Source organism: Pseudorca crassidens, chromosome 6, assembly GCF_039906515.1.
Source record: "Pseudorca crassidens isolate mPseCra1 chromosome 6, mPseCra1.hap1, whole genome shotgun sequence".
In the NCBI taxonomy this organism is placed as follows: Eukaryota; Metazoa; Chordata; class Mammalia; order Artiodactyla; family Delphinidae; genus Pseudorca; species Pseudorca crassidens.
The window spans coordinates 3,294,468-3,317,965 of NC_090301.1; the positions used below are offsets into that span (position 1 = coordinate 3,294,468).

General features: G+C 51.9%; 1 protein-coding gene and 1 long non-coding RNA gene across 41 annotated transcripts in view; one reads left to right on the forward strand and one right to left on the reverse strand.

The window, feature by feature from the left end:
• LRRFIP1 (LRR binding FLII interacting protein 1) overlaps positions 1-23,498 on the reverse strand; it is a 142,514-nt gene that overhangs the window by 65,545 nt on the left and 53,471 nt on the right. For 29 of the 40 annotated variants that reach the window (XM_067740116.1, XM_067740114.1, XM_067740117.1 and 26 more), the window contains exon 2: positions 1,550-1,636. In XM_067740116.1, coding sequence (XP_067596217.1) covers positions 1,550-1,636 — 87 coding nt within the window. Of the gene's footprint in view, positions 1-1,549; positions 1,637-20,206; positions 20,696-20,769; positions 20,848-23,498 lie in introns of those variants that run through there. The other 11 variants (XM_067740104.1, XM_067740103.1, XM_067740076.1 and 8 more) reach the window with 10 other exon arrangements.
• On the forward strand, positions 20,982-22,596 carry LOC137226051 (uncharacterized). Its single transcript, XR_010944135.1, has 2 exons — positions 20,982-21,170; positions 21,453-22,596. It is a non-coding gene; the product is annotated as an uncharacterized lncRNA (long non-coding RNA).

The following is a 23,498-nucleotide window of genomic DNA, read 5'->3' on the forward strand; positions in this document are numbered from 1 at the left end:
AACCAGTCCAGGCTAAGAGAACTATTCCATTAGGTGGCCTCCAACGAGGACTCTTTATGTCAGAGTCTGGTGCCCGGCTGTTGGCTGCTGTCAGGGTGATTCCTAAAGCCCAGGTGACACTGTCTCAGACAGGTTAAGTGACAAAGGTCTACAAAACAACAACACCTGTCCCTTTTCTCCACCTTCCAGTCCAAATACTTCTCCCCATAGAAGTATTTCTTCTTCACATCCCCAAGTGATGCCTAAAATACGGTCGAGGTGTCGCTGCCCCTCTGCTCGGGCCACTTCCCAACATCGCCGCCGGCGTGTTGTGTGGCCTTTCTCTCAGGGACATGTCCCCTCCATCCCCATCACTCCGGGGCCCCCGCCCTCCTGTCATCAGGACCCAGGTATGACTCTCCTAACTAACCCCCTGGGCTTGAGTTTCTAGTAACCTTCAACAGATTCTTGGAGCCACGTGGGAGAGGTTTCCTCCTCAAGTTCAAGCCTGGCCACGCCCCTCGCCCCGAGTACACACGTCCACGCGGAGTGGCAAACCCCGCAGGGAACAACAGTGAGCACCTCGCCTCTACAGGGAACGTGACTTTGGGGACCTGGCAGAAACTGCAGTGGTTTTAGGAGAAACTGGAAATCCAGACTTTAACTGAAACCTCACAAGTTTTAAGACACCGGTTCGACTTTGAAAATTTGGCTACCTGAACCAAACCAGACTCTGAGTACGAAAATCATCCCTGGGGAAAGCAGCAGGCCGCCTCTCCAACACAATACATTCAAATCTTCAAACAAGCAGAGCCGCTGGTGGGCCTGGCACGGCTGCTCCCCAGACCCCGCGAGGCCGAGGCCCACGGGAGAAGGCGGAGACCGTGGAGAGGGACTCGCTCGTGCGCTGCGTGGGCTTCAAGGTCACAGGGAAGCCCACCCCTTGAACTGCGAGTGAAAGAGCCCTCACGCTGCCCACGTGGCTTCTGGCTGCGGCTCAAGGTGGTGAACGAAAGTAGCAAACAGCATTAACAGGTGTGTAAACACATTACTGTCCACCTTCCCAGGAGGGCAGTTTCTATCCTGGTTATTTCATCCAGTGTGTATTCTGTTCTCTGTATCACACATGGGCTTCAGGCCTCATGAAACCTATGAAAAAGTGTAAAAACCACAGGGGAAGCATTTTAAACGAGACTGCTTAGCCTAAATAAATAATAACCTGTTCTGCTTTCACATTTTAATTCAGAGGATGGGCATCCTAGCTCAACAGCTAGAACCTCAAGTCCACAGCCAGCACCTCTTGGCTCCTGGCCAGAAGGCTGGGCCGGGGAGATCCACGTGGGCACGTGCTCTGTGCGCAGGCTCGTCCCAGGATCCGACAGGCTGAGTGTCCAGGATGGGCCATCTGGCATCTGTATGCTATGCCATGCCCTGGCCTGACCTTGAACCAAAGTCACAGGCACAGGTGCCTTCAAACCGAGAGCAACAGCAGAGGGGCAGGTGCCCCCGTGCGGCCCGCTCTGCCTGGAAGGAACCCTTCCGCAAGAACCGATGAGGAGCCCCGCGTTACCTCTTTCTGCTGTCGCTCCAGCTCCTTCATCCTGATCTCTCGGGCCTCTGCTCGTGCTGCACGCTTTGCCGCCAGCCTGGCCTCCGCCTGCAACAGACCAGAGATGGCATTAAGAGACAGACCAGCGGCTCCTGTCCAGGACATGGTTAACCATGATGCTCTTGTTCAGAGGTTAATAAATAGTAACACAGACTTGTAAGCGTTAAAAGGGTCCAGGAATCACAGTCACCATAGTTACAGCAGTCACGACTGACCCCTTACTAAATGCCAATGGGTGCTATTCTGAGGGCTTCGTGTATATTATGCCGTGGACTCCTCGTAACAGCCCTATTGGGGAGATGGTGTTACCATACCCAGCTAATAGATAAGGGAACTAGGGCACAGAGAGGGTAGGGCGCCCACCGTCACACAGCCCATAAGTGGCAGGGCTGGGCTGTCTGCCTTCCTCTGGAGCGATGACAGATTAGTGCACGGAGCAAAGCACTAGAGCTGGACAAGACCCCAGGTCACTGGTTGAACCCCTCCCTTTACAGACCAGGAAGCAGAGGCCCGGAGACGCCACCAGACCTGTCCAAGGTCACCGGGCTGAGACTCTGCCCCTGCTTTCCAGAACTCCTGTCCAGTCACCCTTCACTACTCCCCGCTGCCCCCCAGCTGCCCCTCAGCACCTGAGCCCTGGGAAGCCCATCTTTTCTCAAGCAAGACATCTTCCACCAGAGCAGAGTGGTTCCAGCTGTTACATTAAAACAAAATCTGGCTCCATTTAACTACCTGTCAACTTGCAGCTGATTTGCCCTATTCTACTCAAGAGCATCTAAGACGCTTGACCAGGACCAACCGACGTCGTCGGACCCGGCACCTGAGCCCTGTTTCTCATTCTACAAATCTCGAGCTTATTCATTATCGCAGGTGATACAACGGCCCAGCGAGGTGAACGGTGCAAGGGGACCAGGATCCAGGTTTTCTGGTGTCAAACAAATCCGTCCTTTCCACTTAATTTTTTATGGGAATACACTTGTGATTCTTCCAACAGTTCTGACAGCTTTCGCTGCTCCCTAGGTCATCTTAAAACGGGGCCTTTGGAGACGGCCACGTGCTTCTGATGTGGTCATTGGGGCCAGCAAGCAGTGAGGTGGTCCAATGTCCTGTTGTCCAGTTTCTTCCCAAAGGCCAGGCACCCTGTACCGCAGGCTCCCTCCAGGACCGTGGCTCCTCACGTCAAGGACGTCCCTCGCCCTCACCCCACAATTACATTACACAGAACTACAAATTCATCTTCTAAGTTCTAATCTAAGTTGAAAACTGACCACAGCTGATCTGTCAAAGATTAGCTAGCTAATGTCCTCATAAGGAATTTATTCTATAACCCTCTTCGTTCATGCGGTTTTTTTTTTCTTTTTTGCGGTACGCGGGCCTCTCACCACCGCGGCCTCTCCTGCCGCGGAGCACAGGCTCCGGATGCGCAGGCCCAGCGGCCATGGCTCACGGGCCCAGCCGCTCCGCGGCATGCGGGATCCTCCTGGACCGGGGCACGAACCCGTGTCCCCCGCATCGTCAGGCGGACTCCCAACCACTGCGCCACCAGGGAAGCCCCATGTGGTTTCCTTATCAACCCAAGCCCAGGTCCTTCAAATCAAGGATGTCAAAAATCACAACTGCATCAGAACTTTGATACCTCATTGCCATTTTCAATTTTCTAAACCATGTTACATTGTGTGATGAGCCACTCGCTCAGGGTCTATAAAAAGATGCAGCCAAAACGGAGGGGAGAGGAGGGGAGGGGAGGGGAAGGTTTGATAGACTGACATCTGGGTACACTGACTACCTATAGCCTCATCAACGGGCCAGCAAGAGGTCTGCGTCCACGCTGAGTGCAGCTGCCTCTCCAGCCCTTCCTGGGCTCCCTGGCTGTTGGCCCAGGGTCTAAGCCGGTGTGGACCAGGCAGCCACAGCCCATCAGCTTGGGGAGGGGGCAGTGAGGAACAGCGAGGGGATTTAGGAAAAAAGAAGGGAGGGCATGGAGGAAGAAGAGGCGGGTGGAGGAGTGAGAACGTGAGAAAGAGGCTGGAAGCAGGAGGGGCTGCCAGAGGGGGACAGGGGAGAGAGGCGTGTGGCAGGCAGGGTTCTAGGATGGTCTCCGAGATTCCCGTCACTGCTGTACATGCTCTTCATTCTCCTCTCCCCTTGAGGGTGGCCAGAACGGTGAGTATGACAGATGTCACTCCTGTGACTGGGTTACATTATACTGCAAAGAGAAATGCACTAGTAATGAAGGTCCCTCGTCAGCTGACTTCGAGTTCATCAAAACAGAGCTCCAGGGTGGGCCTGACCTCATCAGGTGAGCCCCGGAAAAGTAGGCCTGGAGGTCAGACAGACTCCTGCCGGCCTCGCAAAAGCAAGCTGCCACGTGCGAGAGGGCCTGTGAGGGGTCGCATGACAAAGAATGAGAGCGGCCCAGCTGACAGCCAGCAGGAAAATGGGACCTCAGTCCCGCAACAGGAGGACGTGAACGCCACCAACAACCACGTGAGCTGGGAACAGGACTCTGAGCTCCAGAACGGATGCAGCCTGGCCGAGACCTTGACTGCAGCCTCGGGAGACCCTGAGCAGAGGGACCCAGTAGGCTGTGCCCAAACTCCTGACCCACGGGAACTGTGAGATAATCAGCGTGTGCTGCTCTAAGCTGCCACATTTGTGGGTATCTGTCCTGCATCAGCAGACGACTGACATGAGGTGGTGAGGTCTGGGATGATTCCTGCTCACACAGCGTGGGTGCCTCTGTGACTAAGGAGCCCGAGCCCCTGCACGCCCACCTCCTCCCCAGCCTGTCCGGCCAGCCCCCTCCTCTGCTCGAACTCCTCTTGGGACCAGAGCAGAGATCCTCGAAGAGACCACCTCTCTGAGCAGGTGGTCCCTGCCACCTGAGACGGCCTCCCCACCAGACTGGCAGGCCTCCAAAATCATGTCCCATCAGACCCCAGCTACTCTGGTGGGCCTCTACCCACCAGCAAAGGGCTCCCATCATGGCCCACCTCCTCTCTGGTCCTCACGTCCACCCAGCATGTCTGTCCTGTCCGTGAGAACAACCCCCGACCTGAGGGACCTGGGCTTGGGTTGACAAAGGGACCACATGAATGAATGAAGTTACAGGACAACCTCCCTGTGAGGACACGAGCTAGCCTACCCTGAAGACAGATCGATATGGCCAAGCTTCACCTTCGATTAGAATGTGGAAAGGAGATAAATAATTCAGCACAGTTTCAAATGCTTGCAGTCACCGCCATATGAAGCACCTCCATCTCACAGGATTCTTACATGACTCATATGTGGAGAACAAGGCTCTCATAACACAGGAAGTGGTAACAACCATGCTTGCTTCTGGGACTCGGGCTAAAAGCTAACAGATACACAAGCCAACGTCTGAAGGGGCACAACACCTATGCACAGCCAACTTCATTAGCACAAAACCACTATCAGCAGAGTAACCCCAACACAACCTGAGATGCCTAAAAGAAAAACCACACGGAGCTCTGACAACACAATTCACTCTAAAACGCCGACACTGCCAAGAACACAAAACAGCCAGACACAGAGCATCACCGATGATGCTCATTTAAGACAGCACCAGGGGAAATGTTTGATAAGATCAGTCAGTCGTTCAATGAACAGAAAGTACAAAATAGCGATGGTCCACCCTGGTGACCTGCAGGCACGAGTTCATTCCCCCCAAAATTTCCAGGGAGGCCCAGCCCTGCCCTCCAGTTGCCAACCATCAACCGAGCAGTTCCAGGGGTCGACGTGCCCCCGGCCAGGGCTTCGGTGATGCAGGACAAACCCGTTGTGGACTGACGCTTTTGTAAAATACAAACTCACACGCTTGAGGTCACAGCCAGGTCACACTGTTTGAGTCTCCAAACGCACACTTTCACTTTCTGTCCCTCGCCTGGAGGGGACTGCAGCTTCCTGGCCACCAGCACTCCAGCCCAGGCCTCGCAGCACTGCCGAGACTGCAGGGGAAGGACTTTCAACGTGCAGTCTGGGGCCCCAGTCTCAGGGGGTGCCCACAAAGCTCTCGGGGACCATGTACAAGTGACAAGCGCTACGGTGGGTGAGAAACCGTGCTGGGGCTGCTCTGGAGGAGAATGTAACCCGTCCGGGTGTCGGGAAGGCGTCCTGGAGGATGGGGGCCCGAAGCCAACGCCGAGGGGCAAAGAGGAGAAGGCCAGGCGAGGGGGCGGGCGGCAAGGGGCCAGGACGGGGCAGCGGAGTCCCGAGGGCCCGGCTGCCTGCGCTAGCCTCAGCCCTGCTACCTGGAACCTCATCTTGAAGGAACGCGGAACCACTGACGGGTCTGAAGAAGGCAGAGCACAGCGGGGTCTGACTTTCAATTTAGAAACGTGGCTCTGGCTGAATGTGGGGACCAGGGGCGGGGTGGGGAGGGCGGCATGAGACCCGGGAAGTATGGAGAGGCTGCTTCTGAGCGGGGGCGGGGGGGGGGGACGAAGCCAGGCGGAGAGGCGAGAGGGCCCTGGAGGGAACGTCAGGTGCCCAGGGTCCCAAAGAGGCCCACGCGGCCCCAGGAGCCAGCCCGCGCCACGTTGGATGCCACTCACCCAAACCCGAACCCGGGTACACGGTCTGCTGACGCCTCCGGCCTTGGAGGTGGGGCATTTCTCCACCCTGACCCCCTCCCCGCCACGCTCCCAACCTCAAGGAAGACGACAGTGGCCGAAGGGAAAGGATGGGGCCAAGGAGACGGACCTATGGCATTTAGGGCACAAACGATAAACTGCACAGGCCTGTAAAGCAAGGTTTGGGAAACGAGACTTCCCAGGCTCCCCCTCCCCACGCCCGCGATGGCTCTCAGCCGTCGTCCTTCAGCTCCCACTGGAGGTCAAGGTCAGTGGGTCTTCCACTGGCTACTAGCCCCCGGCCTGCTCGCTGTGACCGCACGACGCTGGCAGGGCCACGCTCCCACCCAGAGCTTGGTGGCCGGGCCGGTCCAGCTGCTCGTCCCTCAGCCCACCGTCCTTGAAAGGGGCTCTGGAACAGGCGTAGCTCCGGACACCAAATCCTCCTTTTCTGGCCCAAGAGCATCTTTGTTGAGATACACGCTGAGACATTCAAGGATGATGTGATACGACCTCGCTCAGGTGGGGAAAGTGGCCGTAGGCTGGCAGCTGTGGGGCTGGTGGCAGGAAGGGGGGGCCCTTGTGCCCCAGCGGCAGCCTCTGGGGCTTGTGAAAGATGCAGTCTCCAGCCCCACCCCAGACCCGCTGAGTCAGGGCCTCGGGTGCGGCCAGTCTGGGCTTCAACCCGCCCCCAGGGAGCTGCCTGCTCCCCCCAGTGCGACGACCTCTGCTTTCTGTTATCCCATCTCCGCTTGGGTTATGTTTGACGTTTTTCATAATAAATAGCAAACATTTTTTGAAGGAAGGAAGGGGGGGGTGGGGGAAGGGAGCAGAGGCTGAAAGGGAGAGAAAGAGAGGGAAAGAAAGAAATGAAGAAGCCCCAAGGCCAAGCTCACTGCTGCGGGAAGGTCGCCTGGCGCCATCGCTAAAAACCCTTGCAGTGTTGCCCCCCAGCCCTCACCATCGGGCCCCCTCCCTGTTCCCGCGCACCTCCAGGATTAGGGAGGAGCTGTCCCAGCCGGGCCTCCTCTGACGAGATGCAGGCTCCCTGGCTTTCTCAGGACCGCCCAGTGTTGGTGGGGAACGAACGCCAGAGTCCCAGCCCCCTCACAGGGGACACAGTCCCCCAGGATCCTACCCTCCTGACCTGGAACCTCATAAACAGAGCTTTACAGACATGGGGCTTTCAAGCAAGGCACCCTTTGATGGTGGAGATGGTTGGGAAGAGAAGATTCCTTTTATCACCAAAGTTGCCTCCTAATAATCCTAAAAAGCGGAACCCTTGATTCCGAAGTTCCACTTTTACATTTAATTTTGCCAGAGATAAATAAGACAACGCTCTGACACTAAGGTGATATGTATGGTCCGAGAGATGCTAAAACCACACAAAGCAGCACAAGTCCGAGCGCCAGGGCCTCCTAAACAAATGGCTAAAAACAGCCAGGCGCGCCCAGCCAGGGTCTGGGACACCAGCCCTACGGCACCCTGCAGGTCCAGGGGCGGAAGCACGGAGGCCACCGGCCAAGGGCCCGGCCACAGGGGCGCACAGGCTGGTTGAGGAGGTAGACAGCCAAAGTGATGCTTCTCTCTGAAATACCCTCTCTCGGCGGCCCAGACCCGGGCTGGGCTGGAGAAAGGCTGGAGGGTTATGTGAAAACGTCACTGGCAAAAACAGGAGTTACTTTGGTGATGGGTCTCTGCACTGGGCCGAGGGCTTGATCAGCTCTAGTTCTAGATCGGACCACAGAGCAGAAGTGGCTTCTACCAGAGCGGGACACAAAAGTCAGCGGATAAACAGACGCACGCCTCTTCTACCAGTGACCCTGACAGGACTCCTGCTTGGAGCACCAGAAACTCCCAGCTGCAATAAAACTGTCATCCAGAGACAACGGCTGCTCGTTTCTTCAGGGTCAGGGAACTCAGGGACAGCCCCCTGCTTGGCCTGGGGACTGAACAAAACTAAAAGAGAAGTTATGCACCAGGATGGGAGGAGAAAGCCCTGGGTGAGGCGTGTCCTTCCCTCCGAGCCCGGCCCCTGCACAGCTTCCTTCCTCCCTGACCTCCTGTCTGTGCTGGAGGTTTTGTAAGCAGTGGTGGACACAGCCCGAGGGTGCAGCAACCACACACCGCCCCCAGTACCCCGCACCCCAATTCCAGTGATGTCGGGGGCTCTAAGAGCTCTGATAATATCTGTATCCTTTTGTGGCTCCTACCCGTTCAACCCCACATCATGATCTTCGAAAAGGAGAAACGCGATAAACATTGGTGGAACCAAAGTCCTGCCTGCTTGGGGAGGACAGAGGTGCCCAGGACGTAGTCTGAGCAGCTTTCTAAAAAGCCCCACATGACTTCCGGAGTCCCGACTCTGTCTGCATACTTCCTGAGCTTCGAAGCTTTCCTGCGATTCAAGCATGGTGTGGAATTCTATATGCCAAGACCTCTCACCCCGCAGTCCCAGAAAAAGTTCTTATTCTGTTCTTAAATTCTCCTGGGGTTCCAGAATTCTACATGGAAGCTGGACAGGGTTTATGAGCTGTAACTCTAGGACGACTCTTGAGAAATGGGCCTGAGCTGCTTCGTCATCTCCTCCACCTAGGAGAAAGCCCTGGAGCCTGGAAGGGCACCGAGATGATGCTCTGGGAGCCGCTCCCCGTCGGCCCTGCAGAGCCCGGGGAGACTTACTGCTCATTACTGACGTGCGGATCAGTGACCCTAATGCTCTGTGATGGCAGAATTTTCTTCAGGCCATGTGATATGTTACCACTGTAGTTTATAACCTCTTGGGAAAAGTTAAAGGATGTATTTAAGGTTCACCCATGTGAATATAATAGGAATATCATGCAGTTGAAGCCAGCAGTGTGACAAAGAACCGGTTCTGTTTAGAAACAAGCAGGGGCCCTCTGTCTCCACGTGTGACTGTTCCTGGGAATGAGGAAGGACTACAGCTCCTGTTGGGCAAGGCTGAAATCTCAGAGTCGCTGGTGAACACACACAGCCCCGTGTTAAAGCGATTTACAACATGCTGCAGACAGTGCAAAGGAACCATGAGGCTGTGATACAGAATCCCTTTCCTGACTTGCCATTTCTTTTTTCTTTTTTTCTTGAAGTAGAACTGAGTTACAATGTTGTGTTACTTTCAGGTATACAGCAAAGTGATTCAGTTATTTTTTTCATATCGTATTCTATTATAGGTTATTACAAGATACTAAATATAATACCCTGTGCTGTAAGATATATCCTTGTGGCTTATCTATCTTATATACAGTAGTTAGTATCTGTTAATCCCAAACTCCTCATTTGTTCTCCCTCCCTCCCTCCCTCCCTTTCCCTTTTGGTAACCATAAGTTTCCTTTTTAAGTCTGTGAGTCTGTTTCTGTTTTGTACATAGATTCATTTGTATTATTATTAGATTCCACATATAGGTGACATCATATGGTATTTGTCTTTCTCTGTCTGACTTCACTAAGTATGACAATATCTAGGTCCCTCCATGTTGCTGCAAATGGCATAATTTCATTCTTTTTTTATGGCTGAGTAATATTCCATTGTGTATATACACCACATCTTCTATCCATTCCTCTGTCCATGGACATTTACGTTGTTTCATATCTTGGCTACTGTAAATAGCGATGCTATGAACAGTGGGGTGCATGTATCTTTCTGAATTAGAGTTTTTGTCTTTTCTGGATATATGCCCAGGAGTGGGATTGCTGGATCATATGACAACTCTATTTTTGGTTTTTTGTTTTTTTTTGTTTATTTTCAGTACACGGGCCTCTCACTGTTGTGGCCTCTCCCTATTTTTGGTTTTTAAAGGAACCTTCATAGTGGCTGCACCAACTTACATCCCCACCGGCAGTGCAGGAGGGCTCCCCTTTCTCCACACCCCCTCCAGCATTTACTATTTGTAGACTTTTTAATGATGGCAGTTCTGGCTGGTGTGAGGTGATACCCCATAGTGCTTTTAATTTGCATTTCTCTAATAATTAGCGATGTTGAGCACCTTTTCACATGCCTGTTGGCCATCTGTATGTCTTTTTTGAAGAAATGTCTATTGAGGTCTTCTGTCCATATTTTGGTTGGGTTGTTTGTTTTATTGAGCTGTGTGTATATTTTGGATATTAAGCCCTTGTCAGTCCCATCCTTTGCATGTATTTTCTCCCAGTCCGTAGGCTGTCTTTTCCTTTTGTTTATGGTTTCCTTTGCTGTGCAAAAGCTTTTAAGTTTAATTAGTTCCCATTTGTTTATTTTTGCTTTTATTTCTTTTGCCTTGGGAGACTGCTTTTGGGAGATCTAAGAAAATTTCGCTATAATTTGTCAGAGAATATTTTGCCTATGTTCTCTTCTAGGGGTTTTATGGTGTCATGTCTTATATTTAAGTCTTTAAACCATTTTGAGTTTATTTTTGTATATGGTGTGAGGGAGTGTTCTAATTTCACTGATTTACATGCAGCTGTCCAGTTTTCCCAGCACCACTTGTTGAAAAGACTGTCTTTTCTCCACTGTATATTCTTGCCTCCTCTGTTGTAGATTAATTGACCGTAAGTGTGTGGGTTTATTTATGGGCTCTCTGTTCTGTTCCATTGGTCTCTATGTTTGTTTTTGTGCCAATATCACGCTGTTCTGATTACTGTAGTTTTGTAGTACTGTCTGAAGTCTGGTAAGGTTATGCCTCCAGCTTTGTTCTTTTTCCTCAGAAGTGCTTTGGCAATTCTGGGCCTTCTTTGATTCCATATAAATTTTAGGATGATGTGTTCTAGTTCTATGGGTATGGTGTCATGGGTATGTTGATAGGGATTGCATTGAATCTGTAGATTGCTTTGGGTAGTGTGGCCATTTTAACAATATTAATTCTTCCAGTCCAAGAGCACGGGATATCTTTCCATGTCTTTGAATCATCTTCAGTTTCCTTAATCAACATTTTATAATTTTCAGCAGATAATTTTTTTTTTTTTTTTTTTGCCGTACGCGGGCCTCTCACTGCTGTAGCCTCTCCCATCGTGGGGCACAGGCTCCGGACGCACAGGCTCAGCGGCCATGGCCCACGGGCCCAACCGCTCCGTGGCACGTGGGATCCTCCCGGACCGGGGCATGAACCCGCGTCCCCTGCATCAGCAGGCGGACTCTCAACCACTGCGCCACCAGGGAAGCCCCAGCTTATCACCTTGGTTAAGTTTATTCCTAGGTATTTATTTTGACGTGATTTTAAACAAGATTTTTTTTTACTTTATCTTCCTGATACTTCCTTATTAGTGTAAAGAAATGCAGCAGATTTCTGTATATTAATCTTGTATCCTGCTGCCTTCCTGAATTCATTTATTAGTTCTAACAGTTTCTGTGTGGAGACTTTAGGGTTCTCTATACAGAGTATCACCTAATCTACAAATAGTGACAATTTTACCTCTTCCCTTCCAATTCGGATACCTTGTATTCCTTTTTCTTGTCTGGTTGCTATGACTAGGACTTCCAATACTATGTTGAATAGAAGTGGTGAGAGTGGGCATCCTTATCCTTTTCCTGAATTTAGCTGGAAGGCTTTCAGCTTTTCACTACTGAGTATTATGTTGGCTGTGGGTTTGTCGTAAATGGCTTTTATTATGTTGAGATATGTCCCCTCTATAACCACTTTGGTGAGAGTTTCTATCATGAATGGAATGTTGAATTTCGTCATATGCTTTTTCTGCATCTATTGAGATGACCATGTGGTTTCTGTCTTTCCTTTAGTTGATGTGGTGTATCACATTGATCGATTTGCGTATGTTGAACCATCCTTGCCACCCTGGAATGAATCCGACTTGATTATGTGTATGATCTTTTTTAATGTATTGTTGTATTTAGTTTGCTAATATTTTGTTGAGGATTTTTGCATCTATATTCATCAAAGATATTGGCCTGCAATTTTGTTTTTTTTGTAGTGTCTTTGTCTGGTTTTGGTGTCAGGGTGGTGGTGGCTTCATAGAATGAATTTGGGAGTGTTCCCTCTTCCTTTCAATTTTTTTGGAATAGTTTGGGAAGGATACCTATAATGAGTTCCTCCTTGTATATTTGGTAGAATTCCCAAGTGAAGCCATCTAGTCCTGGACTTTTGTTTGCAGGGAGGTTGTTTTTTGTTTTTGTTTTTGTTTTAATTACAGATTCTATTTCACTTCTAGTAATCAGTCTGTTCAAATTAGCTGTTTCTTCCTGACTCAGTTTTGGCAGGCTGTATGTTTCTAGAAACTTGTCCATGTCTTCTAGGTTGTGCAGTTCGTTGGCACGTAACTGTTCATAGTATTCTCTTACAATTCTTTGTATTTCTGTGGTCTCAGTTGTTATTTCTTCTCCTTCATTTCTTATCTTGTTTATTTGGGTCCTCCCTCTTTTCTTCTTGGTGAGCCTGCCTAGAGGTTTGTTGATCTTGTTTATCTTTTTAAAAAAACCAGCTCTTGGTTTTATTGATCTTTTCTATATTTTAATCTCTATTTTATTTATTTCCTCTCTGATCTTTATTATTTTCCTGAGTTGACTTTGCTACAGGAAGTGGCAACCGCTACCAACTTCTGTTTTCTATGTAAACCCCCAATTCCTCATATGCAGTAGATTCTAAAAATAGTTTGCTGTTCAAAGCAACCAAGCAGACTGGGCAATGTGTCCTCCTGCACAGGCAGGAACAGGAGCGGGAGCGTATACCAGCTGGCAGCTCGGAAACAGTGGCGATCCTGGCCTCTGTACCACATGTGTCCACGGCCCCCGTGTCCCTCAGCTGCCACGTGCATTTTACTCCACTCCCAACATCTCATCTTTCCAACCCCTCGCTCAGGCAATCACGATAAGTTCCCCCACGAGGGGGCCTGCTCTTTACAGCCATGACTGTAATTATGACGGCCACGGAGAAGAAGGCACTTTGGGGTGACAGTTGTCAATGGGGGAAGTGCCAACGCTTGAGAGGGCATTCTGGAACTGCTGGGGGGGGGTGCTGGGAAGTCACAGTGACTGGAGGAGGGGACTGATGGCATTTAGGGGCAGGGCGTGGTATGCCAACCATCCTGTACTCAGACAGGCCCACACAATGAGGAACTTCCCCATTGGCTACTCAGGCAGATAGAAAAACCACATTATAACTTTCAGACCTACAAATTCATTCCAACTCACTTATAAATTCAAAATACATTCTGAGTAGTTTTAACATACACTGAATATTCCAGGAATGCAATCTGCACGGAAGTCAAGGGAAGATCATACACGGCTTTGTTCAGAACCTTCCCAAGAGTTACTCTCAATATTCACATTCTGTCACTGCAATTTACTTTCATTTTATTTCTTTTTAATGTTACAGTTAAAACATTATATTGACCTGAAATTATGTGTGAAGGAAGATTGTACCACCTAGGAACTTCATTTCAGGTTAGTAATAAGGATGTTAAAAACTTGTTATAAAAAAGGGGCACTGGGTCTGACAGAGCTGCAAACCACAGTTTTAAAACTTCGGGGTGGGATGAGGGGGAATGAACCCCTCTACTGCACAGCCATGCTTGTTGAAACAGCCCAGGCACAGGTTCAGGGCACAGGTCTGGGGACCAGTGCTTAAGCCACAAAATAAACAAGACACGTTATCAATTTTACTTGACGATTTGGAGGACATAAAGTTAAGGACTAAAGTTTAACTGGTTATTTAAAACACTATGTTTCCATCAAAATCAAATCAGATGAGTTACGGACTGTAAAATGATCACGGAATTTTATGATAGAACAGCAGCCTTCAAAGAAGCCTTTACCTCGCAAGGCCACTTTACGTCACTGCTTGTGAGGGGCTGGCTCGTGGGGGACCAGGTGGAAAAGCTACCTCTCGTGGCTGTGACTGTGGTGTTCTCAGCGGGGCCCTGAGTTTCCGAAGACAGAGACTGTCCAGAGAGGGGTCTCGAGACCAAGCTACCAGCGCTGGCTCTGTGGCTGACCCATTATGTGAACTTGGACAAACTGCACCACTTCTGAACACTAGCCCTCAATACCGGGGGCAAGGGGACCAGGTGACGTGATCTCTGGGTGCTCCCTTTGCCTCTGAAATGCTATGTCTCTACACTGGGGTGAATTCTTTGCACCCTGAGACTGTCCATAGAGTTCTCTTTCCCCATTTTGCTACTGGAAATCTCCTGACTTTGCTTCTCAGAAAAACATACCAGAATAACAAACAGTTTAATCAGGAACAAAATTATTCACGGTCCTTTATCGACAGCAGACTAATAACATTTACCTCTTCAAATTTCACAACACAATCCTAGGCTTAACAACGACCCACAAGCTGATCCATCGACCCACAACGATCCATCAAGCTGATGAATAAAAAGCGTGCACAGTACCTTCCATGCAAATAAATTCTCTTGTTAATACATTTAAAATGTTTTTCTGAGATCAGTGATGTTCACACTGCCTTCAACATATTGGAGTAAAAAGCAAGGGCGTGATGGCCACAAATAACCTTGTGTGTGACCGACAGGACCGATGGGTGACAGGTAAGAGCAGCCTGGCCTCCCCTGTGCAGCTCTCCAGGTGACAGGTTCCCTCCAGCCAATGCCTCTGGGCTCCATACCCTTCACTTCACCTGGTCCACTCAGGGTCTTCCTTGCAAACTCCACACCTTTAAGGTGACACAAAACACTAACACTGTTCCTTCTCAGAATAAGGCTGGACCCTCCAGCAGCTCCACACTTTCCCACGTAGGCAGCACACAACTACTGACAGCCTTTCCTATGCTCAAGTGATTCTCCTGGAACCAGCTAGGAAAGAGCCAGAAGGCGTCATTTCCATCCTCAACAAGCTTGTCTGTCTGTATGGTGGTAGGAGCCGTACAGCACGCAGGAATGAGGCTGGCGCCCAGCAGCTCCCGGCATGGCTTGACACAAGTGACAGCTAAAAAGCTGGTACAGTATGAAAAACAGAAAGATGAAAATTTCTGCAGCTCTGTCATTTCTACTATGCCTCTCCTTACTTAGAAAAAATACAGTTCATTGAGTGTGCTTTTGTCTGAAAAACTACCAGAAATAGAAAGGAAACGTTAATCAAATGAAGACTTCTCAGTATGCACTCCGGAGCAAGGTCTTGTGTCCTAACAGGCTGCCTTAGTAAAAAGAAACCCTTCAGCCCTGATACTGGGGTTGTGAGGCCCCAGGGCTGCAAAAGAGAGGCTGACAAGAGCAATGATGCTCGCTGACTGCCTGCCGGACCCTGCCCGAGCATCGTGTATGGTGGTGACATCACCAGCACCAGCGCTGAACCAGCAGGGCTGGGTCTGAACTGGCCCCCACTGCCTGCTGGCTGTGTGGCCTTGGGAAAGTCCCCTGAACTTTCTGAGCCCGTTTTCTCTTTATGTGTAAGTGGAAATAACCAAACCACCGCTGAGGTTATGCAAGGGGGGAGGGAAGACTTCTACAGAAAACACTTAACAGGGCTGACACGGCAGGGGGTTGGGAGATGCTACCTACTGTTACTACCTACACAGTGTCTTCTATGACGACAGTGTGAATTCAGCTCACAGGAGGTTGAAAGCAGCAGGAGAAGACAAGCATGCTGAAGCACTCACCAGGAGAAAGAGTGCTGGGGGAATGCCAGAGGAGGCAGGGGGAGACTCCCCACCCGCAACAAAAGCCCACTCCTACTTCTCTTCCCACAGGAAGATTACACACCTACTGGCCAGAGATAATAAAACAGATGTCAGGATCAGAAATGATGTTGCTTTAGGGGCTTCCCTGGTGGCGCAGTGGTTGAGAGTCCGCCTGCCGATGCAGGGGACACGGGTTCGTGCCCCGGTCTGGGAGGATCCCTCATGCCGCGGAGCGGCTGGGCCCGTGAGCCATGGCCGCTGAGCCTGCGCGTCCGGAGCCTGTGCTCCGCAACGGGAGAGGCCACAGCAGTGAAAGGCCCGTGTACCGCAAAAAAAAAAAAAAAAAAAAAGAAAGAAAAGATGTTGCTTTGATAAGTTCTATTACACAAACATATAAATGAAACATTTTAGTTAAAACGAAAAGTAAATCTTCCTTATAGTCATTTAAACTACAACTAGAGTAGTTGTACTCTAGCGTCCAAACAAAACTATTTATATGGCTTTAAAGTTGTCAAGTTACAGTATTAAGGAGAAAACCACTTGAAACTCTGGCCCTCTCCCAAATGAATACATGAGGCGCAGAAAGGGGATTTTAGTGGTGGTATGCAGTCAAGCACATGGCAATTCTGAATCACTTAATCTTGGATGGAGTCAAAATAGTGCTTTGTTTAACTCAGACGAAGTTCATTTACTTAATTTTATCTAGACTGTCTGAATAATGAAAGTTCTGGTAAATCCAATCCATGAAAATATGGAAATAAGCTGCTTTAAAACACACACACATACAGAGTAAAATTTGGGTGGCCCAGAGTAAAAGCAGTAAAGTAAATAAAAGTTCCTCTTCTCCCTGACCCACGTCTAACATACAGTGAGATGTCACAGGCTTACTGCCTTAACAGGTTAGCATTTCGAACCTTATGGCCAATGGGGCTCCAAGATTAAAACTTTTAAATATGATCAGATATTTCGGAAACACTGGCATATGAGTAACTAGTCATAAACATTTCCTTTCCATAAAGATGTTTAATAAATAAATAAATAACTAAAGTCTGTGGGTTCCGGGAAAAAAAACAACAACACATTTCCTTTGCTGAGTCACACAGCCTGATTTTTCAGGGATAAGAATTTCCTCTTGAACGCTGCCTTTTGAGGGGCAAACACACCGCACCAACTTGTGGCCTCATAATTCTGTAGAAACCAGATAAGAACCTCACTCTAATCAGGTAATACACCAATCAACTTTGCCTGAAAACACTTCAGCTGCTATAAATAACGCGATTTCCTGTGCTCACTGTAAGTGGCAGTTTAGACGGCAGGGTTTACAAGAAGTTTGCTAAGGAGGCTTCCACTACTTTGATACTAGCTCAGGCTGAACAGAAACTAACCCTTAAAGAAAAAGGGAAGTTGAGTCTCCATCTTTGCCCTAGTGGGACACTCTTACTACTATGAGGAAAGAACTAACTTACTGTTTTTATATCTTAACTGTTTGGGAAAACGATTCGTCTAAAGCAAACCATGATTCCAATGCTCAAAGGTCTCCTGTTGAGCCCAGCAGGGTCGGCCCCCCAGCACTGTGTTCACCCACCCCCGTTCATCCACATGTCCCCTCGCCACCAGGACCTGGGGACCTGCGCACTGGTACCTACAGTAAGATGAGACTTGGGGGTTCACGTTCTACCCTGATAGCCTCTCTCAGAATGGGGCTGGTCGTCTGTGAGGACTTAGTGCTAATCAGTATGTGGAAAACTTCCAGAGGTGACACAACCCGGCAGGAACATGGGGAAGTTACAAAAGTTAAAGAAACATGGTTTCTACGCTGTCCTCTCCTGCAAGGAGCCTGGACTTCCTGCTCGGATCCTGCTTTTTTCTTTGCCCCATGAGATGGAGCTGGACAAGTCCATCTCCTCCTGCCAACCCCAGCTCTGGCCTCACACCCAGGTGGCCCCAGCCCTCCTCCTCCCCTGGTGACCCCTGTTCCCGGGACACAGGGTCTCTGGGCACAGAACACAAGCCAGCACAAGCCAATCTGAAATGCCCACCGTTCTCCCGCTGGAACACTACCGCCCAGGGTGGCTGCTGAGCGACTCCTTCTGACACACCCCACCCCACCCCACTGGTCCTTCAGCAACGGTTTCCTTTCCTTTTTTTTTTTTTGCGGTATGCGGGCCTCTCACTGTTGTGGCCTCTCCCGTTGCGGAGCACAGGCTCCGGACGCGCAGGCTCAGCGGCCATGGCTCACAGGCCCAGCCGCTCCGCGGCACGTGGGATCTTCCCGGACCGGGGCACGAACCCGTGTCCCCTGCATCGGCAGGCGGACTCTCAACCACTGCGTCACCAGGGAAGCCCAACGGTTTCCTTTTCAACCATTAACCTCAAAAAACAGTCCTACTCTAAAAAAGTTTTTGCTGCTATTTACTTGAGCAAGTTCACAATTGATTACTGAAAACCCCTAGGACCAAATGTGTTTCAGAATTCAACATTTTTGGATTTTAGAAAGGTAACAAGATGCATACACCATATATTCTGTAACAACCCAGAGTAACAGCCCTTAATCAAGAAACTTAACAGGGCTGCAGAGAAATGTACGAATATTCACACTGAGAAGAATAAAGACTGAAAATAGCCTCCCATCGGCCAAATGGGACCTGGGGACCTTGGCACAGATACCTACAATAAGATGAGACTTGGGGGCCGCGAAGAGCCTCCCATCACCGCCAAATGAATCCTGCTGACAACTTACAAAAAAGAGAAACAACTTCTGATTTTCAGAGCTTACTGGATCCTGGAACTCGGGGTAGGAGGTGGGCTGTGCCCACCGAGCACCTCCTCACTCGGCAGCTGTCCCCGTCTCTCCTGTCACCAGCTCCCAGCAGCATCTCTGTGAAGCACGCATCTCGACCAGATCCAGTCCCAGGGTTAAGTTAAGGGTTAATGAGAGCGTGCAGCCAGCGCCTTCGGGCGACAGGTGTTATTTCTACTCCTGCCTCTGACGGCCTGGCGCTCCCTTCCTCACATCCTGTTCTCCATGGTCACTCTTTTCTTCTCCTTGCCCAGCAGTTCATTCCTCTGAGCTCAGATCTTGCCCAGGATTAACATCAGCCTGTTCTTGCCATCTATGGTTTGCCTAGGCGGCTCCTCGGGAGCTTGGGCATCTCTCAGCGGCGTTCCCATCCTTCTTTCCTCCAAGGGCCCTTCCCTGATGGTGATTCAAGGATCTCTCTGTAGGTTCCCAAGTAGGTTAAGGGGTAGGAACCAGCTCCAAAGGCCTGGTCCAGGGGTGGAACATTATGTCCGGTCAGAGGAGCACACTAACGAGGACCTTAAAAATACCCACCCGCCTGTCCTCAGCAAGGAGTGTCATTTTCAAGCGTGTATTCATCAGAATCTATTTCTACACTCCTCTCTGGTGTTGACCGGGAAGCTCAGGGCAGGGCAGTCTTATTCATCTTGAATCCTCCACAAACACTCAGTAGGTGACTAATTCCTACCTGCTGAAGGAGTGATTATTTGGGGTTCACACTTTTATCAAGGTTCCACACAGGCCAGATAAAGTGGAAATCTAGGGTCTCTCTCCCTGTCTGCGGTACTAACTTAATGATGTGCTTCTTTTCCAAACTACGCCCTTTCACCTTTAAATATTCCCATTCATCATCAACCACAAGCCACATGAAAAGGGGTAGTTACTAACCTTCCCCACCTCACCCCCTGCCCGATTTTAACGCCAAACTACTCCCACATCCATGGTTCCAACGCTGGGTGCTGAGCCGGATAACTGCAAAATCCCCCAGAGGGAGGATCCCCTTCGGACCCGGTGACCCCAGGAGACCAGTCAAAGTGGATCTGGGAACTGGGGTCCTTGGGGGAACTAGAGAAACCGGGTGCAACGCATTGGTTCTAAGGTCCAGCGCAGGGTAAGTGCTCCAAGCCACCCAGCCACTGGGGGCGCCAGCCTCAGAGCGAGGGCACCGCCTCTGGGCACCAGTTCCTAGGTACTGTATTTTGTAAAACATCAAACTAGCTCTGAGCGAAACTCTAGACCACGCGCAGGTCTCACACCTCGGCTGGATCCGCGGCCGAGTCACGCAGCTGGGCAGAGCCCGTCAAAAGGCCGTAACTGCGGGCAGAGGGGACCAGACGAAGTTCCTTTCCGTCCTGCTGAGGGGCGTTGCCCAGGGAAATGTGCTTTGCAGAGCGCAAGGCGGGGGGGGGGGGGGGGGCAGTGCACACCGAGCCGCGAACTGAACCGAGAGCAGGCCACCACCCCCCGCCCATGCTCGCGTGGGGACGTTCGTTTAAGGGGGTCCCCGGCCAGGCGAGGCAGCCCCACACCTCCCCGGGCACAGATGATTGCGGCGGAAGGTGCCGCCTGCCCTTGGCTCCTAGAACATCAATAAGGACCAAACACTGGCAATCAGAACCAAAAGTTTCGAAAATGTGTTTTCTTCTTACCAGTCTCTGAGCTTCTGGGCTCAGACAGTCAATTTCCTGGTTCTGCGCGGCCGCAGGGTTGGTCATCCTGCCGGCTGCAGGTCCACCTTCTCACACAGCAGGGAAAGGGAGCCAACGCCCGGCTCCCCGGATCCGCGAGCGGGCCGGCTCTCAGCGCAGCCACATGCCGAGAACGGCGGGGCTACTGCCCAGAGACAAATCCGCGCGTCGGGACGGGAACCTCGCCCTTCCCAAGGCGGGGTCGCGCCTCCGCGGTTCCGGGGCTGGAGTGCGGCCGCAGGGGCGGGGCGCAGGTGGCGGAACCCGGGAGCCCGCGGGCCTGGGGTGGCGGCACCCGGGAGAAGAGCAGTTGGGGCCGCCCCCAGCCCTCCTCCCACAAGCGTCCCGCCCGCGCTCCACCACGCACCCCGCCCGGCCAGTTCTCAGCGAGCGCTCCTCCCCGCGCCCCAGCGGCGCGGTTATTAATCATCACCCAGCCCTCCTCCGACCCCCACCCGAAAGGCGGTGGGGAAAAAAGACCGTAGCCGGCCCCGCCCACAGCCCCCCGTCGGCCGCCCACCCACCCGCCGAGAGAGGGCGAGCTGAGAGGCCTCGGAAGACCGGGGAGGAGTGGGGAGGCGCCCGCGCGTGGCCTGGGTCGCCCCGGGGAGGAGCCTGCGCGGGGGAGGGTTCTGCGCGAGGGGCGGGGTCCTCTGGTGGAGGAGCCAGAGCGGGGCGGGGCCCCCGGGGCGGGGCCCGCGCGGGGGTGGGGCGGATTGCCCCTCAGACCCCGCCCCCGGCCCCCTCGCCGTCGGTGCTGCGCTCCCGCCCCAAGGTGTTCTCCAAATACAGGCCGAAGTGAGCTTCTGCGGTCGCGATTACCTCGCCCGAGTCCCGCAGCACCTGCTGGTCGGGGTACCCAGCTAACGCGTCACCCGGAGAAAGGGCCGGCTTCCAGGGCGACCACACCGCGCGGCCCGCGGGGGTAAGAGCAAGCATCCGAGGGCCGGGTGCGGCTCCGCCTGCCTCCCCCTCCGCAATAGGCGGCAGAAGAACGCGGTTTGGCGCGGATGCGGCGTCTCAGAGCCGGGGGGCTGCACCGGCCAGGGATCCGGCGGGAGGTCGTGCGGGGCAGGGGCCGATCCGAGGTCCCCGCCGGGCGCCGCGCGGGGAGGGCGTGGAGAGGAGCGTCCAGCGGCGGGACGGGGCCCCGGCCGCCCAGCACGCGCCTCCTCCAGCCGCAGAACTCGCGTCGCTCGTTCTTTAGCAGTTCTACATGCAAAGCAACGAAACGTCTCCTGACCTCGCCAGGCCGAAGCAGAAGCGACGGGCAGGAAGCGACGCAGATTTTCATCGGAATGCCAACCTGACCCGGCCCAGCCCGCTGCCTGTGGCGCCTGGAAGCTTTCCGCGCCCCGCCCGGCCTCCTACCCTGCGTCCAGGCGGTCCCGGGCCCTTCCTGCCCATACCCTGGGGGCACGTTTTCGGAGGCCGTTCTCAGAAAGACCACCTCCCCGCCCCTAATTCTCTGCAAAGGCGGCTCCAGCGAAATCCTCGACAGACCGCAAATATACATTTAAATGTTACAGTCCCCCAGTTCCCCACTCTGCCCCACTCACCTCCTCCTCGGTAACACGTTAGCGCAAGGCCCGTGTGCACTTGCCTTCCCGCTCTGGCTTCAGGGCAGGGGGCTCTGGAAGGAAGGGTGTATGTGTCGGGGGGCGTAGCGGGGTGGGGAACAGAGAAGGTTCTGAGGGACCGAGGTCCTAACCTAGGAGAGAGTAGGGACAGCAGAAAAGCAAGGCCGAGTAAAGACCCAAAGTGGTCTCTGCGGGAGAAACAGCAGGTTTCCACTTTGATGAGCGGAAACACAGCGCCAGGCCTCGATGGATAGCAGCGTTAGGTTGGCAAGAATAATTTTCAAAGACTGAAATGCGTACCTTTAATACCTTGTTTTCTCGCTATAACACTTTTAAAATACGTCAGTGCGTTACAGTTCTTGATTCTGTAGAGTTAAACTAGTTGGCAAAAATAATTTTAAGCTGTTCTACATAAACAAGTACGGGACTTAGGGAATCTGTGGTGGAAAGCAAAGATGATTTTAGTTAAGAGCTCCACAGATGAGAATGATAGCCAGTTAATAAAACCGCCTTCTGGGAGTCTTCAGTTTGAATATTCTGATCTAGATAAGCAAATTCTAGAGCTTCTTGCCACCTGGAACCTTATGACCACATCTCCCTGAGCAGGGCACAGGGAACAGGCTTCTTTTGTCCTGACTGTCACAGGGCAATGCCTGTAGACACCTGCACCCTCCCCAGCTCCCAGGTGGCCATCCAATGGCTACTTACCAGTTTTGTGAAAACCACATAGGGAAGGGGTTAGGTGGCTCTGGAATTAAACCATCTGGCTCAGTTCTTGCCTCTGCCACTTACTGTGGGATCATGACTAAGTTATGGAGCCCCTGTGTCTCGAGTCTCATCTGAAACATGACAGTGATAATGAAAGCGCCCAGGGTGGAGGGGAGGACCCCCACTGAGCACAGTCAGGGGAGCCGCCTTGCTGCCCCTCAGCCTGCTCTCTTCTCCCTCCAGGCGCCCAGGCCTTCCTGCCCTTCTCTGCAGCAGGAAGGAAGCTGGGCAACGACAGGTTTAAATGGCTGAGAGCCGGGAGAGATTGTGGGTAGCCCCAGAGAAGACAACAAACCCACAGCCTCCACGAAAGCTGTGAGAGGGCCTGGCTGGAGGGCACTATCGTGGAGGGAGAAGCAACTGGTTGACCAGTTTTATTCCCAGGAACAAACTAACAATACCAACAATAAAATAATGATAGTAAAGGCACAAGAGATTGCTGATTCTACTAAGCAGTAGCAAATTAGAGAAAACTGCTTTGCTAACATCCTTCTAGATGAGAGGCCTCTATGTTCTGACATGCGTTCCAGCCCAGCCATACCGTGAAGATGGCTCAGGCCCGTCCCAGCTGTAGGGAAATGTCAGTCTGTATTTTAAGTGGTGCTGAATTCACACTTCTTGGTGTTACTTAGACCCCGGGGCCCCAGAACAAAGTGTAGAGGGTCTAGTTGCCTTCTGTTCATTTTGACATAAGTAGCTCTCTAGTGAAAAGGGCCCCTTAGGAAGCCCCTTCCCAGGCAGTCTCCATCCCCCCCCTTTTTTTTTTTTTTTGTTATGCGGTACGCGGGTCTCTCACTGTTGTGGCCTCTCCCGTTGCGGAGCACAGGCTCCAGACGCACAGGCTCAGCGGCCATGGCTCACGGGCCCAGCCGCTCCACGGCATGTGGGATCTTCCCGGACCGGGG